The 16,238-nt window shown below is 34.0% G+C and overlaps 1 protein-coding gene across 1 annotated transcript; it reads right to left on the reverse strand.

The window, feature by feature from the left end:
* Positions 1 to 13,240: 13,240 nt before the first annotated feature.
* Positions 13,241 to 15,801, reverse strand: LOC114715943 (transcription factor MYB111-like). Its single transcript, XM_028900862.1, has 4 exons — positions 15,654 to 15,801; positions 15,414 to 15,543; positions 13,713 to 13,991; positions 13,241 to 13,628 (listed from the first exon to the last, which is right to left on the reverse strand). The coding sequence occupies exons 1-4, from the start codon at positions 15,784 to 15,786 to the stop codon at positions 13,241 to 13,243; spliced, it is 930 nt and encodes a 309-aa protein (XP_028756695.1). The 5' UTR covers positions 15,787 to 15,801.
* Between the last annotated feature and the right edge of the window lie 437 nt (positions 15,802 to 16,238).

The raw sequence follows: 16,238 nt of genomic DNA on the forward strand, positions 1-16,238 counted from the left end.
GAGAAAATCAAACTTCTCTTATTGGTTAGAAACATTAATTTGAGCACTTATTTCTAACATCTTAGAAGGTAAATCTCAATTGCCGAACTCTCTATCTGGCCAGTAACTTTGACGGAAAAGGTTTCTAGATTATTTTCTGGTCATAGAGATTTACTAATTTCTGTATGGCTAGATATCTTGTTTAGAGTTTTCAGTTTATAACAGGAAGGAAACAGAGACAAAAGGAACATGATTTTCTGGGTCTGAATTGAATGAACAGGAGAAAAAGACATATGCAGATGAAAGTGGGGATCATGGGACAAATCAACCAAAGTATAATGCTAGAAATGGGGCATGCAATAAGAGGTAGTTTTGGACAGACATGTAAAGTGCCGAACTTATCCCTTCTTTTAGAGTAACTGGACCCTTTCCTTTTTCAGATTTCACCAAATCTTTATATGTCTCACTATTTTTGGACTTATATAGGAAGCTAATGAATCCTTCTGTGATATTAAGAACTGTCTGGTACACGAATATAATATACATAACGAATGATTATTTAAAAAAAAAAAAAAAAAACTCTGAAAACAGTCTTAATGCTATATGGTACTGAATCAATGAGGAATTAAGTTTAGAGAGAATCATTATTATTCGAGGATTGACGTACAGAATGAGCTGAATAAGGCAGAGTATCATTATTAGACAATTGACAAAGAATCGCCATATGATGGACCACCAAAACTATAAAGAGAATACTATTTCAACTTATGAAAAAAAAAACTTAATTATTCTTAATATATTTAGATCATTTCTCAAAAAACCGAAAAAAATCAAAATCGTCCAAAAAAATTACCGGTGAAATATTATGAAGAAAAGTGCAGACAGAATTTGCAGCTACCTTTGACCCATGTAAAGTGAAAATAAGGCAGAGTATCATTATTAGACAATTGACAAAGAATCACCATATGATGGACTACCAAAACTATAAAGAGAATACTATTTCAACTTATAAAAAAACTTAATTATTCTTAATATATATAGATCATTTCTCAAAAAACCCAAAAAAATTGAAAAATCGTCCGAAAAAATTACCAGCGAAATATTATGAAGAAAAGGGCAGACAGAATTTGTACCTAACTCTGACCTGTGGGAGGTGAAATTTATTAAAGCCGAAGTCCCCAGGGCAAGTTTAAGTAAGAGTCATGTAATCTGGTAGACTACCATATATATGTATATCGATACCTATATGACACACATTAACCAATATATAATACATATTTACTCCGAGTAGCCATTATATTGATTAAACAGGTTAACGAGGATGGTTTTTCAGAGTTTGTATCTAATTAAGACCTGTCATTTTTCGCTTCATTCCATCCAGGTTGGAGTCTTCTCAGCAAGACGTGGTTTTTGTGTGTGAGACTGTGTGTAAGTAAATGGGATCATCATTATTTGAAAAAGTGTCAGCTTTTTAGCCTTGGCTATAACTCAATCGATCACTTGAGAACACTTGTATTGGTAGCCCCCTTCGCTTGATGTTCCCTCTTCAACCCTACCTCTTACCTAACTTTAAAGATGATCCATGATTGATGATCTTGCACACACAATATGGGCGTGGTCTCCCATCCTTCACCACCTTCCATCATTTATCAAACACTTGTGTTTTAAGCGACGGTATATTGTAGTTGGGTCAAGTATAATTAAGACTACACATCATATGTTTCTTAAACGAGGTCAAAAAATTGTTCGAAACTTGGTAAATCGATAACTACATTGAAAGATCTACTTCTATATTTAAATTTGTAATGCTCGAACTTGGATTATTTTGCAATACCAAACATATATATGGTCCCCGGGGGGGGGGATGGAAGCTTTTCTCCATCACGGAAGATCATCCTCTTGACCAATATGGTAACTGTCATCCACGTTATGTGACGTGGCATGTTTATTTAATTAAGTGCAATCTTGCCATATTCATCATGTTGTCATTTTCTTAGGTAGTCTTTCGTTATTACATTATATATAACGATAGACATTGACGAAGACATATAGATCATGCCTTCGCTTCTCTCTCCTTCTGTCGGTAAGACTTGGAATGGAAAACCCACATTAATTTTCATTTCTTGTGCATGCGGAGCAGTTATTGATTTCCACTGTAAACTGATAAATAAGTTTAAATGGATGCCTCGCGTGTGTTTGACAGAATGGGAGGGTTCTAAAGATAACAAAATATTATGAATTTCTCAAAGAATATAAGGTGGTGGTGGGGGAAGGTTTCATCTCGGCGTGGCTACATATATGGCGTCATATCTTTTAGCAAAAAGTTGGTTTCTTGTAACAACAAGAGGCCGTCCCCCACATACCCATCTGGATTTCCTTCTTAGTGCTAAGGTGGTGAGGCCTATAAGGTCGTTTCAGTTGCTACATATATCAATATTTTCTTTTTGGTTATAATGCTAAGATAAACTTTGCTTTTGCTCCAGCTATGGCCATATTCATAACTCCATCTTAGTTTTGTCCTTATTCCATGAGGTGGAAACACTTCAATATTCCCCAAAACCCCATGTTCCCTTAAGTCTTCCTTAGCTTCTCCTTCATCCCAATCTTATCAATATCAACTTTACTATGGTGATCCAAACTTTATTTTGGTTAGTTTGTCGTTTATTAGATTGCTCTGACAACTGAATCAACAAGAGATCCACCAAGGAAATTATTCAAAACATATAGCAGCTGAATAGTATGATCCATTTCATATAAAAAAATTGATTGGATTTTAATTTTTTTTAACAACATATAGGGTACTATCACTAGACATTTTTTCTCATATATTGCATAAAATTTAAGATATGAACTATTTATGACTTCTTAATTAGTAGTGTGATTTGTTATATAAATTTTAGATCTAATATCAACGTGTGTCAAGTGTTGACTGTAATATTATTGCTACTATCAATGTTATAGTGATCAATATGTTAATGTATTAATATTTATGGATTTGATATATATGTGTGTGTATGTACACAAGGATAAAAAGATCAAAATATAAAATAAAATTTTGAAAAATTATACAATTTATTTGTAATAATAATACTACCTTCGGTGTTAATTATAAAACTTCGTTTATATTCTATAAATGAGATTTTATAATTAAAATTGGAGGTAGTACTAGTTTTTTTAGACTCAATGTAATATATCTCAAAACATGTATAGCCATTGCATTTAACATAAATAAACTACTAGACTAATAGCTTAGCTAATCTACCACACAAAAAAAGGCCTAAAAATCGTCAAAATCAATAAAAATACATAAAGGGTCATAAGGAGCCTTGTGTATATGAATATCATTGCTCGATATCAAATTTTTTAGTTGACAGAGGAACTGTGAATAATGCTCGCATTCCCTCCAATTCAGAAGTTGCGATGTGTGATTATAATATTAAAGATTCGAGCAGGCGGTTGTCATTTTTGCCACATACAAAGAAGTCTATTGTGGGAAGCAAACTTGAGAAATAATAATATAGTAGATATGAGTTGGGCAACCTGAGACAAGGAGGCATAGGTTAGATATGGTCTATGGCCTATGTTTGATTCAAAGCTAGCACACAGAGTTTTAAAGTGAACTTAAAGTTACTAGTTAGGGTCTCATACAAGGAAATTTTGTCAACCCAAATTTGAAAGCTAGGTTTGCTTATTCCACCGACTATATAGGCATCATCATCATCATGACTAGATTCCATTTTTTTTCTGGGCTTACATGTACGTACGGAGTGTGTGTAAAACTCCTTACTTTATATTCTCTCTTATTTACAAATAAAAAAAAAACTTGGTTGTCTGTAATAGATATATATAGTTTTTTTTTTAAATATCACATTTAATCTTTGAGAAAAATCTCCTTTTATGTGTGCAATGAACAGGAATAGTTTAGGGAAAAAATTATAGATTTGAGAGATAAAATAAATTAAAATCTTATATTTAATATCAAAATGTTCTAATTAGCTCTTATATTTAGAATTAGATGGTGTGTTATTTGATTAATTATACTCACAAATTATAGCTCCAAATAGAATCATCAGTAAGTATTTAATTTAAAAATATAAAATTTATGATCATTTATATTATTTTCAAGTCATAAATATGCATTTGACAATAATGTGTCTGATTTACTAATTTTTTTTAATATTAATCTAATACATTCAATATGAAATATAAATCTAAATTAAAGCAATTAATATCACTTATAAATAATAAATGAAACTTATATATTATTCCTAAAATTTTGGAAAATATACAAAATAAGTGCGTATAGTTATATAAGGATTAATTATAATATGATTTTATTTTATCTGGGGCAAAAATATGATTTTATAGAGAAATAATAAATTTATCAATAGAGAATACCACCAGCCTAGTCGTGCTCTTAAGATAGTCGCGGTACTAAAAGAATATGTAGTGGGCCAAGAGCCTGTGATCTTATGGTCTACTGGCTTAGTGATGGAGCCAAGAGACTATATATACTGTTTCTCTGCAGATGGCATCTAATAATAATAATTCATGTGAGAAAAATCTTTTAATCTATACTTTTACTAAAACAGTGAGCTTTATATACTTTACAAGCATAACCAATCGGAAGAAGCCACTTTTTAGAAAGATTTCCCAAATTTATCCATCATACAAAAATCTACGAGTAAAAAGCTTATACTGACTCTTCCTAGAGAATTCTTTTCATTCATTACTTTGTTCAAAGATTATCTTCGTTAATTATATAATTATAAGTATTTAACTATGTACGTCTTTTAGATATGTAAAGTTTGCCTTCATCATGGACTTAGCGAACTTCTAGGATTCATGGAAACTTTCCATTGCGGTGCGGAGAGAAAAAAAGATGCAGACAAAACAAGATGATTGTGAAGTCATATTGACTGGAGAGATAAAACAATGAGAGCATTGAAAAACATTTTTTTTAATTCAGTTAAAACGAACTCTCTCTCTCTCTCTCTCTCTCTCTTTTTTTTTTTTCAATTTTAGTTAAAATTGGACTCGCCCCATCACGCATAAACTTAAGTCCTAGCTAAAACAGGACATTAAGAAGGCCTTATGATGCTGGCCATAGTCTGAGGTTTCAGTTACATGCTCACGAAGCTAACTTAGCTTGTTCGTCTAATGAGCTAGGAGCCAGGAGGCAAGCACCTACTTCACTTTATCTACTTTAATGTCCCTATTCACGTCCGTAACTGTTTCTCCTGAAATGGGTTTTTTTTTTTGGTTGAATGACAGAAAAATATATGCTTCTTTCGGTCTTAATTATAAGATCTTGTTTATAATCTACAAATAAGGTCTTGTAATTAGGATGAAAAGTAGTATTTAATTTCAAAATGGTTTTAGTGATTTTGATAGATTTTGACTTGTCAAAACTATTACAAGAGTAGTTAGCATAATTTATTTATCTTTTTAAAATTCAACAGGTATTTTTCTGGCATTTTCTCTTTTTCCCCTTGTTAATTAGCTTGAAGTTGTTTTCAAGACATTTAGATGGTGAAAATTGTCAAGTTAAAGAAAAGTTATAACTCTCCCAGATCCTAAATGTAAGACTAATCTTTGTCGAGTCATGAATGTTAGGATTAAAATCCTTTCAATAAGTATGTTTTTTGAGATTTGAACTTGTATTTTACTTCTTATCAGGTGAGACCACTTATCCTTTCAACCAGCAACTTGTTGGTAATTAGTTAAATTAGTCATTTATAAAAAAATGTGTATAGATTTCTTTAAAATATCATCTTAAAACCAATAGGTGTTAGGTTTAGGAGAAAGGATTAGTCTTCCATAATGTGGTAAACTATAATGTTCAAATCTCTGCTAAGAGATGTGCTCATATTTAGTGTTTAACAGTTCTCCAAACACGATTGTCTCCACCTACCAAAAAACATTTCATCTTAAATCACATATATTAAAACTATCACTTGATGCAAATTAAACTCCTTTAACAAGTGCAATTAATGGGGATAATTTGGGAAAATAATGATAAATATAAGGAATAAAGTGAATTAAAATATTATATTTAGAGCTAAATCTAATCTCTAACTACCTTTTTATATCAAGCACAAAAAGATGGTAGTAATTTGAAATTGGATTAGTTAAAGTTCAAACTATAGAAGTCAAGATAACAAGTCAACCAACTGTTGCCAACAGTGATCACATCACATTGCCAGCATTTTGCCTTTCGTATAATTAATTAATATCAATTCGTCAAATTTTTTGTACGAAAATTTTTTTTTCTTAAAATTCGTTTGCACACACAATCAATAAACAGCCTGGGTCAGAATGATAATAAAACTGAGGAGGGTAAAAGGGGGGAAAAAGGTGAGTTTGTGTATATAAATAACTGGTCACAAAGGCCAAAGCTAAGCGAGAGATCCAACTGACTCTCTGTAGTCTCTACCACAACCAAACCAACCCTCCCCCCTTCCGCCAAAAAAAAAAAAAAATCACTTGCACTAAACTGAAACACCCAGCGAACATGAGTGCATCAGGAAACCCTAGCCCTCCCAAGTGCGAGGCGAGAAAATCTTCACCTTCTTCTTCAGCTAATCTCAAGCTATTTGGTTTCCCATTAGGCGCAAGTTCTGGTGATGCTTTTATTTCCCCAAACAAAAGGATATTCAAATGCCATTTCTGTCAAAGAGAATTCTCTAATTCTCAAGCCCTTGGAGGCCACCAGAACGCCCATAAAGAGAACGTCGTCAAGCCACCTTAGCTCATTTCGACAACCTTAGCCTTCATCTTCTTCCTCATCGTCAACGATTCGAGCTCGCATCATCATCATCGTCACTTGCTTCATCATCAGCACCATCAGGACCGTCGACCCACCTTGTTCATCATCATCATCACCACCAACAACCTTTTTGGTCGGAGCCTGAGCTTTGGAATGGAGTTCCATCGGAGGACAGAGAGGCACGTGACGATGCTGAAAAAGAGCTCTCGAGTGAAGGATCAGTACGAATTGGTGATGATGGTGTCGATCTTAACTTGAGTTTATAGCTTTTGATGATAAGAATTGACAAGGTCTAGCTAGCCTGAATTATAGTACTCCAATTTGTCCCCCACCCTTGTTCTTATCTCTTTTAATTTATAATTATCAGCATTGGGTTGATTTGGCTCATCTCAGGCGAAAGTGCTACTTATTATAGAGCCATTTGGGCTTGTCTCTGTTGTATTTAGGTGAAGTTCTGGATTTGTGCTTGTTCGGAATTTCTTGTATGATTCATAATTAGATATCTGGTATTATGCCTCTGTCTCTAATAAAGACTGATGCATGAACCCTTATTTAGAGTGAAAGCATAATTAATTAATTCATTGCTCCAGCTTCCCTTGAACTTATTCTCGCTTACACCCATGCGATAAGTTAAGAGTCACTAAACCCGGTAGATAATCACTTACTTAATTTCATTAAACAATAGCAAAGAGGATGTAAAATCTAAAATATCATCTCGGCTAGCAATTGGTTCTCGATTAATTAGAAGGCATACATTTCATCAGGGTCATTACACCAATTAATATATTTTTGCCATTGATAAGAAAACCAGTGTAATAATTACGGTACAATTAAGGAAACCATATTAATTATTCATGTCGTTGATGATTTGATCAACACAACATGATCCATTTTTGGCTTACATCCTTAAGTGGCATATGCAAAGAAAGGTTACGTATGCCAAGAAAGGTTTAAATGACCTAATCGTACTTCAAAAATGATTCTAGATCTATGGATCGGATATGATTTTTGTAGTTTTTGGTTAATACTCATTTGATTTTGAAGGAAACCCTAGGTGCAAAAATGAGATTAATATAGGAGGCCGGGTTAACTTCTGAAACTTGGGTTTAAGCTTCTCTTTGTGTCCAGGTGGTTATTAGCTACTAAGTTTAGAGTCCGAATTAGAGTTCCATTGAGTAATTTTTTTTTTGTTTAACTCAAAAGTTCTTACTTGTGTGGTTGGATCTTTGGGTTTGGGCTAACTAGGAACTTTCGTTGTGGCTGGTTTCAGTGAATTGAATGATGTTGGTAGAGTTCGTTTATCATGAAGTGTAAGCCTATTAAAAAGGCTAGGTTTTATGGTAAAAAAGGCTTAGGATTTGAGGATAATGGCATTGAGTCGTGTGGCGTTGGCATTTGGTGTAATTATGGTTACTGTTTAGATTAAATGTGACATATAATGATGAAATGCACATTTTATTATGTTTAGTAGGAACCAGTCTCAATGCTTATCATCTTGATGAGTGCCTTAAACTCATCAGATCTGGATCGTCTACATCTGATTTGAACGGTCTAGATTTAAAATCTTTAATTAATTATTTTTAAATAGAAAAAACTAGTTTTTGAAATAATGATAATTAAGAGATTATATTTATTTTAGAGTCTATAAATATTAAAATAATTATTTTGAACAAATAAAAAAATAGATTCGGACCATTCAAATCTTATAAGTTTATAGTGCTCATCAAAGTAATGACCACTGAAACTAGTTCCACGTTTAGTATGGTTTGAAATTTCTCATCGTGCAGGCTTGCAACTGGTGTTGGGTTTTGGCTAAGCCTTTCGGTTAAAATAATCGAAATGTAATTTATTTTATAACATATTTTCTGCTATAATATAATATGATTTGATTTGAATTGCATGATTTGTCTTGACTTGGTGATTATCTCATAGGAATAATGAACTAAGTCGACCTTTAAGGACATGTTATTAGTAGTGTTATTATTATACCACATGATGATATGTTAATCCGCATAGATGTGCAAGTAAGCCCTTGTGCAAAAAATGAAGACTAGGCAACTTGGTGTCTTCTAATCTCTTTTACATAACAATGGCATTAGAACCTTGATACTTCGGCGATAGAAGATGATAACAAGATGCAGCTTAGGCGAGTTGGTGGAGAGAAAGAGGTCATTTGGATTGAGATTTAACCTCTCTTAGATAGGACTAATATTGGATTTGCAAAATGGGACCTGAACTTCATATATCCACACGCACATGAATTGCACCTTAAAAGGTAGATAATAAATTTTGTGAATGCCTTAAACAAATATTTATCCACTATATGAAAGGAATTCACTTATTATGTCTAAATACCTAAGAGGCTAACCCATGTTTGTAGTTGGGAAATTTGCTTGTAATGCATTAGCATAATGCTCCTTTTTTTTTTTTTCAATTTTTAATTTCCTTTGAGATTTTGCACTATTGAGTTTCGGTCCGACTAACAGGCTTTACATATGTCTAGAGTGAGGCTGTATAGGTTTCGTTGGATGTTCAAAGCAGTTTCAATTCACTTATCAATTTACTTTCTCCCGGATTATATTTTTCAACTTATGCATAATTTTAATCTTAAAATCACATTATTCTTATATAAAAATCACATTATATAGAAAGGGTACGGGGTAACAAGAAAGGAAGATCTTAGGCCTCTTTACAATCTGATTGATATGGGCCTTCACTGAATATGGCTTGGGCCATATATCGGAGTGCATTGGGAGGGTTGGCATGATTTCATTTAGACACTATTAGACTTCATTGTCTTGGAGAGCTATATATTTTAGACACTATTGGACTTCACAGAAGTTGAAAGGCTGCAACGGAACTTCATTTGGTGTAATAGCACCAATACTCACAGCTATCACCCAATAAGTTGGGAGCAAATCACTCTTCCCAAAACGTATGGATGATATGGCTTCAAAAGATTGAATTCTCTTAATGGAACCTCATGATGGAAGGTATGAGAAATCATTTTTATCACGAATCTCTCTCCAAAGCACTTCTACTAATATTATGGTATTCATGTTGAGACTCTAATCGTAATACAGTGTTTATGAGGTTTTAAGTCAATGTAGTCAAAGAGACAAATTTGAGACTTGGTGTTCCTGACCACCATAACCCATCTAGATATATAGCATGTGCCCAATAACTCAATTTCATCCATAAATACCATTGGATTCACTGGCTTGACACATACTTTTATCAGGTTCACATCCACTACCAGTTCAATCCTTAAGTCATCTCTGGCCTCTACAAGCACCAGAGGTTCACCCCTTCTCATCTCCATCCTGCTAGAGAGACGAGCAACCTACTTGGCTAATTTTTTTATTATGAGGTATCAAATAATGTCCTAAAATGAGACACAAACAACAAACATGAGAATAACTCAAACTTCCCATCAAATAAGAGGAAAATGCTTATTTGAATAAAACTATCAAAGTAAATTAGGACAAAGCTTAGAGGCTTCCCTATATGATCACTTCATTAATAATGAGTGTTAAAACAACTAAGAGGGTATTTGGATGAAATCAAATCATGGTTTGGACAATAGATTCTTGGGAGAATAAATTTTATGAAAAAGTGATTATGATAAAGTGAGAGTATTTATATAGTTGTTATCAGAAGCACTTTTTATATGTACAAATTACTAAAAAAGGCATAAGTTAATATGTTAATTACATAAAAGATAGATTTTATAATATATTTTAATTTGAATGAATAAAATTGTTAATAATATACTTTTTACCAACATAATTAATGATATATAAGATAATGTAATTAATAAATAATTAATATATGTATATATATTATAAAATATAAGATTAAATATGTTTGTAAAAAAATAATTGAGGGGTGTTAAAGTCATATTATTGTTGAGATCTACTTTAACAGACACAATTATACTCTCCAATTTGAACCATAAGTAGAATGGATTCACTTCTTGTGAAACTATGATTTTGAACCTAAAACCATAGTTTTTGTTTTTTCCTCAGTATTTGGCAATTTTTTTTGCCCAAACTATAGTTTAGGCAGTTACCCAAACAGGCCCTAACTCTGAGATTGTGTGGTGCCTTCAATATGACATAACTCTTAAGATTGTTGGCAACACCTGCAAGAATAATAAAAATATGGTTCGAGTCATGTCTAAGGACGCTGTCTTTAAGAGTTATTCCATCACACAAGTTAGAATAAAAGGCGGCACTCTTCATGATTAAATGAACCCTTCCTGCGCAGAGCAAGGTGACAGAATAGCAGAAATTTAAAACTCAGAAGAAGAGAGTGAGGAGGAGAGCTTGGGGATAGAACTCAACACACTCTAACCATACACCACACATTGCCTTTTATTCTAAGATAATATGTGACCATTAGACTACCATAATGGAGATTAAATATGATTGTGATGACAATTAAAAGAGTGGTTTTTAAACAATTAATTAAGATGAATGAAATCATTTTAAGGCCATTGAATATGGTTTATGAAAGAATAAAACTGACTAAGTAAGGCACATAGATGCTTAAATGGTCATCTCTAATAGTCAATTCTAAAGACTCCTCTTCTTAGCCATTTTATTAGCTTAAGCTTATATCTTAGTAAACACTAAAGTTTTCTCAATCTTAAGTAATGAGACTTCTTTTGATACACTCAAACACTAAAACTCCAACAGTTTTGCATCAGTGTTATATGCCAAGAAATGAGGAACATCTTGTGACAGCCCAAAAAGGTAATTCAAAACTTTGGCACTTCATTTGTCAGCAAAGTGACATCATAAAAGGGTGCTAAGTGGCAAATAAGAAATGGCTCCTGTGTGAATTTCTTTAATGATTACTGGTTATACAAAGATAAAAAGATCAAAGACCTATGTCTAATTAAGACCTCTTTCCTTGGAAGAAGAAGGGGGCACTCTAAAAGATTGGGTCTTTAACGTTAGTTGGTACTTCTAAAGGTTGACAAATGTAGTTTCTAGGGAGGTTATTCAGCGTCCCGTTTCTCAATTACCACCAATGGATGCTGCAGGGAATGATGTCATGGCATGGAATGCAACATGCAATGGTATTCTCACATTGAAGGCTGCATACTATTTGATTGAATCTAATCCAACGCACTTGCACAGTTCTATATATAAATCTATTTGGCAATGGAAAGGTGCTGAAAGAATTAGAGTCTGGATCACTTTTAACAACATATTACCAACTAATGCTTGAAGAAGTAAGTGGTCGCAGACCCCTCCTACATGTACACATTGCAATACACATGGGAGTGGAAGATACCCTGCACATTCTGAGATATTGTTACTAAACAAGCAGCTGTGGTTGCAATTCTACGTCCTTGGTACCATTCTCAATTTTTTGCCTCTACCTTGACTGATTGGATGGATTTTAATCTCAAAAGACAAAAGGATCTTTGCAAGCATCTTCTCATAAACTAGAATTAGATCTGGGAAGTCACTATTTGGAAACTTTGGTATTGGAGGAATCAGACTATCTTTGATGCTGAATTCATTAAACCTGCTGATTCTGTTAGTGCTATTTTACACTGCTGGAATAACTTTACTCTAAACACTGATAACATAAATCTTCCACCCCAAACTACCCTATCTTTGCGTTGGACTCCACCAACAGTAAATTGGATTAAAATTAATGTTGATGGTGCTGTCATAACTTCCAACTCCAAAGCGGGTTGTGGAGGAGTTTTGAGAAATCACAATGGAGACTGGATAGCTGGATTTACTCATACTATAAGAGCTTGCAGTGCTTTAGAAGCAGAAGAATGGGCCATATGCAAAGGTCTTTAGTTGGCCTGGGATCTAGGATTCAGAAGAATTATTGTTGAATCAGATGCAAAGGAATTGATTGATATGTTAACTACTGAATGTCTCGACAATGTTTGCAGCTTGCTTTTTGTCAGGATCAAACCAATGATGCAACTCAACTGGGAACCGCAAATGAATTACATATCTAGAGAGACTATAATAGTGTAGCTGATACTTTAGCCAAAGAGGGATTAACTCTTTTCTCCTTGTTAGACAGGTGTCCAAACCATCTCTTGTCCTTAGTGAACAATGATTGTATATTTGTATGGGAATTAGTTCCCCCACTTTTTAATTTATTAATGAATTAGGGCTCCTGGCCTCTCGTTTTCTACCAAAAAAAAGAAAAGAATAAGAGCAGTAAAAATACAAATATTATAATGAATTTATGAGATTTTGAATTGCAATACAAATCAGCAGCATAGGAAAAATTACAACTTGCCGCTGCTTATTTCTTCCCCTAAACAGCGTTAATATCTAATCAATTCGGAACTTTATTGTCTTTACTAAAATGAAGAAGTTGAACAATATCTTGAGAACATCTGACAAATTTTGACCTCACCAAACAAATACCAAATTTTTCTTATTATAAACCAAACGATGAAATCTCCAACACCCAAGCACACAACCAAAAGGAAAATTACTGGTTTTAATTATATGAACACAAACGCCCCCCAAATTCTCCACCAGTGCCATCACCCCACAAACAATTCGCATTCAGGTTCTCTTCACAAAAATCTCGTTGATTGTAATCCCAATCAAGCCACTGATAATCATAGACAGAAATCTCTGACGAATTAGCGTTACTGTTTCTGCTCATAACATCCTCATCACTTGCTCCCATTATTTGCTTTCCCACGAGTTCATACAAATCTCCACCCACCATGTCATTATTTCTGCTTAGCACTAATTCATTTTCTGGTTCCGCATAATTCTCCCTTGGGTTCATAAACACCCCATTTTCTAACATAAAACTGAGCTTCTTTATCTCATCGTCTAGCCACTGATATGGTCCCATGGTCTCGAGATTATCATCACTTATGCATAAAGAAGCCGTTATAGCAACATCTTCAGGTCTTGCATTATTGGCACAGGTTTGTGGGCTTGGGATTGGTTTGGACATTTTTTCAAATACCTTGCATGCGCTACTGTGTGAGTGGGAATTTTGGGCCGAAGGAGTCGGGTTGTTGGGCTTGATGGTGGGTTGAGTGGGCCTGACCCGTCCTCCTCTTCGTTTGGAGGAAGCAGCAATATCGTTTATAGACGGCAAGTGGGTGGAGGGCAGGGATTGGTTCAGGGTTTTGATAAAGCAGTAGATTTTTCTCCTTAAATGAGAGTTCCAATAATTCTTTATCTCATTATCTGTTCGTCCTGGTAAATGTCCTGCTATCACAGACCACCTATTCAAATCCAAACCACAAGAAAAAAGAAGAAAAGTCAGTAGATTTCTAGCGGTTTAAATTTGTGGTGTAAATAAATATTATATATTCACATTTGAATCGAGTGTTTCAATCGCAAAAATTGGGAAGCACAAGACTAAATGACTTATTTGCCCCTGAGAACGCCTTTTAATTTTTTCTCTGGGAATTTATGATTATTTATCGGTAGGTGACATAAATGATAAGGTAATAAATAGCCTCCTATGATTATGCGTGACATTGAAATGCCAAGTCCCACTTTAAAAAACCGCGATGTGTGTGGTGTGGGGTGATTATATTACTATGATTACCATTTGCTAGTACTGTAATATTCCTTTGAACTTGTCGTGGGAATTATCTGCTCTCGTACGAAGAAAAATATAGGCACGTAAAAGAAATAATAATGAGAGAAAGAGCAACATAACAATTCAAGTTGATTTATATAGCATAGAAAATATAATTACTTTGAAAAGTTACATGCATGACAGGAATTTATAAGTTTTCGTATATCGTGAACTGAATTAAAAAATAATGTTTTTTTTTGGGTGAAAAAGACCAGCACCAACCGTACCTAACGTGTTTACTTTTTAATGATTTTTTGTAATGGAAATGTGTAACTATATTAATTCAAAGAAAAACGTAGCAAAAAGTATCGAAAAACTATCTTCTTTCATCATCTACCTCCTGGAAAACCTCAACGCTTAGATGAACCCACCCTACTGAGTTTTCTAATCTCTACATTGCTATCTTTACAAGAAAAAACCAGATTGACTATCAAATCGAACTCTCACAATTAACTCTCTAGCTTCCCCTCATGGAGGGGATTGTTGACAGAGCTGTCTCTATTTAGAAAATTGAAATTTCGGGCAGAATTTAAATCAATCTCTCTATATTTCGTTGTCCTTTATCCCGCAGCATTATACTCTAGTTTGACAGCAACTTCCTCGGGAGCAGAAACTAGCGTTTTTAACGATTTTTGAGACATCTATCTCCTAAAAGCTACAACTCAGTTGATGCGTTCTTGCATGCTTATTACTCTTTTAATAAGGTTACGTCAAGTTTCTTCGTAGGAAAATACTTTTCTTTTGTTACTAAAAATATTTTTTTTTCAAAAACATCAATATATATATATATATCCAGTCATGGGACGTTATATTTTTGCAGCGTTAAAAAAGAGAAAATATCTTGTTCACGGTTGGTGAGAAATAAAGTTTGTGGTACCCAAAGAGTATGTGCCCCTACAAGGTTTTGTCTATGGAAAAATATGTCCATTTATGATTTACGTACTAATTAATGGTGTTGCAGTTGTTTCATCGGCGCTCATATTTGGGCGATGAAAAATTATAGCACTTTGAATAGCCCTGAATTAAAAACAAGAGAGAAATGAAATGAATGTAATTGGACCTGTTTCCGAGAGCAGCATGCAGCTTGACGATGATTTCTTCTTCCTCAGGAGTGATGTTTCCTCTCTTCACGTCTGCCCTCAAGTAGTTTATCCATCTCAGTCTGCAACTCTTCCCACACCTCAGCAATCCTACACACACACACACACACACACAATCCCATATTCCTCAGTATTTCAATGAATTAAGAAAACATAACCTTAATTATCACAAACACAAACACATGTACTGATAAAAATACCGGCATTCTTGGGCAAGTTCCTCCAGGATCCTTCACCATGTTGTTGGATGTACTGTGTCAATATCTGATCCTCTTCAGCCGTCCATCTTCCTTTCTTCAATCCCACCTTCTCGCAGCAAGGTGCTCTCACCATTCTTGCTTCTGCTATTTCTTCTGTAATATATATAAATATATATATGTGTGTGCGCGTCGCAAGTAGTAGTATTCAGTATTCACTAGCTAGCTCCCAGAGTCTGATGCTTAGTATGTGGTAGTGACACTATTCATCAATGGAGGATTCTGCATTTCTTACGTCTTCAGCTGCGGGTATATATACTAGTGGAGTTGAATAGTCAAATACGGAATAAAGAAGCTCGAATTTTGCTGGTTCAAGTACGGTTCTTTTAACCTGCGTCCAGCTTTATGTAATTATTAGCTTGGTCCACTCGCATTTTTCTACCACAAAATCAACTTATAAAACCAATGTTTCGTAAAGTAAAGGTTAGCTTTTCTATCTCTGGCCCCCACTTTACGTTCAGACTAATAAATAAGACTTTGTTATCCCAGCATACATCTAACCTACCTTTACTCAGTTCACTACAGTTC

The sequence above is a fragment of the Neltuma alba genome, unplaced genomic scaffold, assembly GCF_004799145.2.
Source record: "Neltuma alba isolate B1F8T4 unplaced genomic scaffold, ASM479914v2 tig00011620_pilon, whole genome shotgun sequence".
Taxonomy (NCBI): Eukaryota; Viridiplantae; Streptophyta; class Magnoliopsida; order Fabales; family Fabaceae; genus Neltuma; species Neltuma alba.

Excerpts from the sequence above, each read along its gene's own strand:
- LOC114715943 (XM_028900862.1), bottom strand. The coding sequence starts at position 15,786 with ATGGTGAGAGCACCTTGCTGCGAGAAGGTGGGATTGAAGAAAGGAAGA. Across the intron at positions 15,544-15,653 it reads GAACTTGCCCAAGAATGCCG|GATTGCTGAGGTGTGGGAAG; the intron begins GTATTTTTATCA and ends GTGTGTGTGTAG. Across the intron at positions 13,629-13,712 it reads TGCAAGGTATTTGAAAAAAT|TGATGATAATCTCGAGACCA; the intron begins GTCCAAACCAAT and ends TTTATGCATAAG.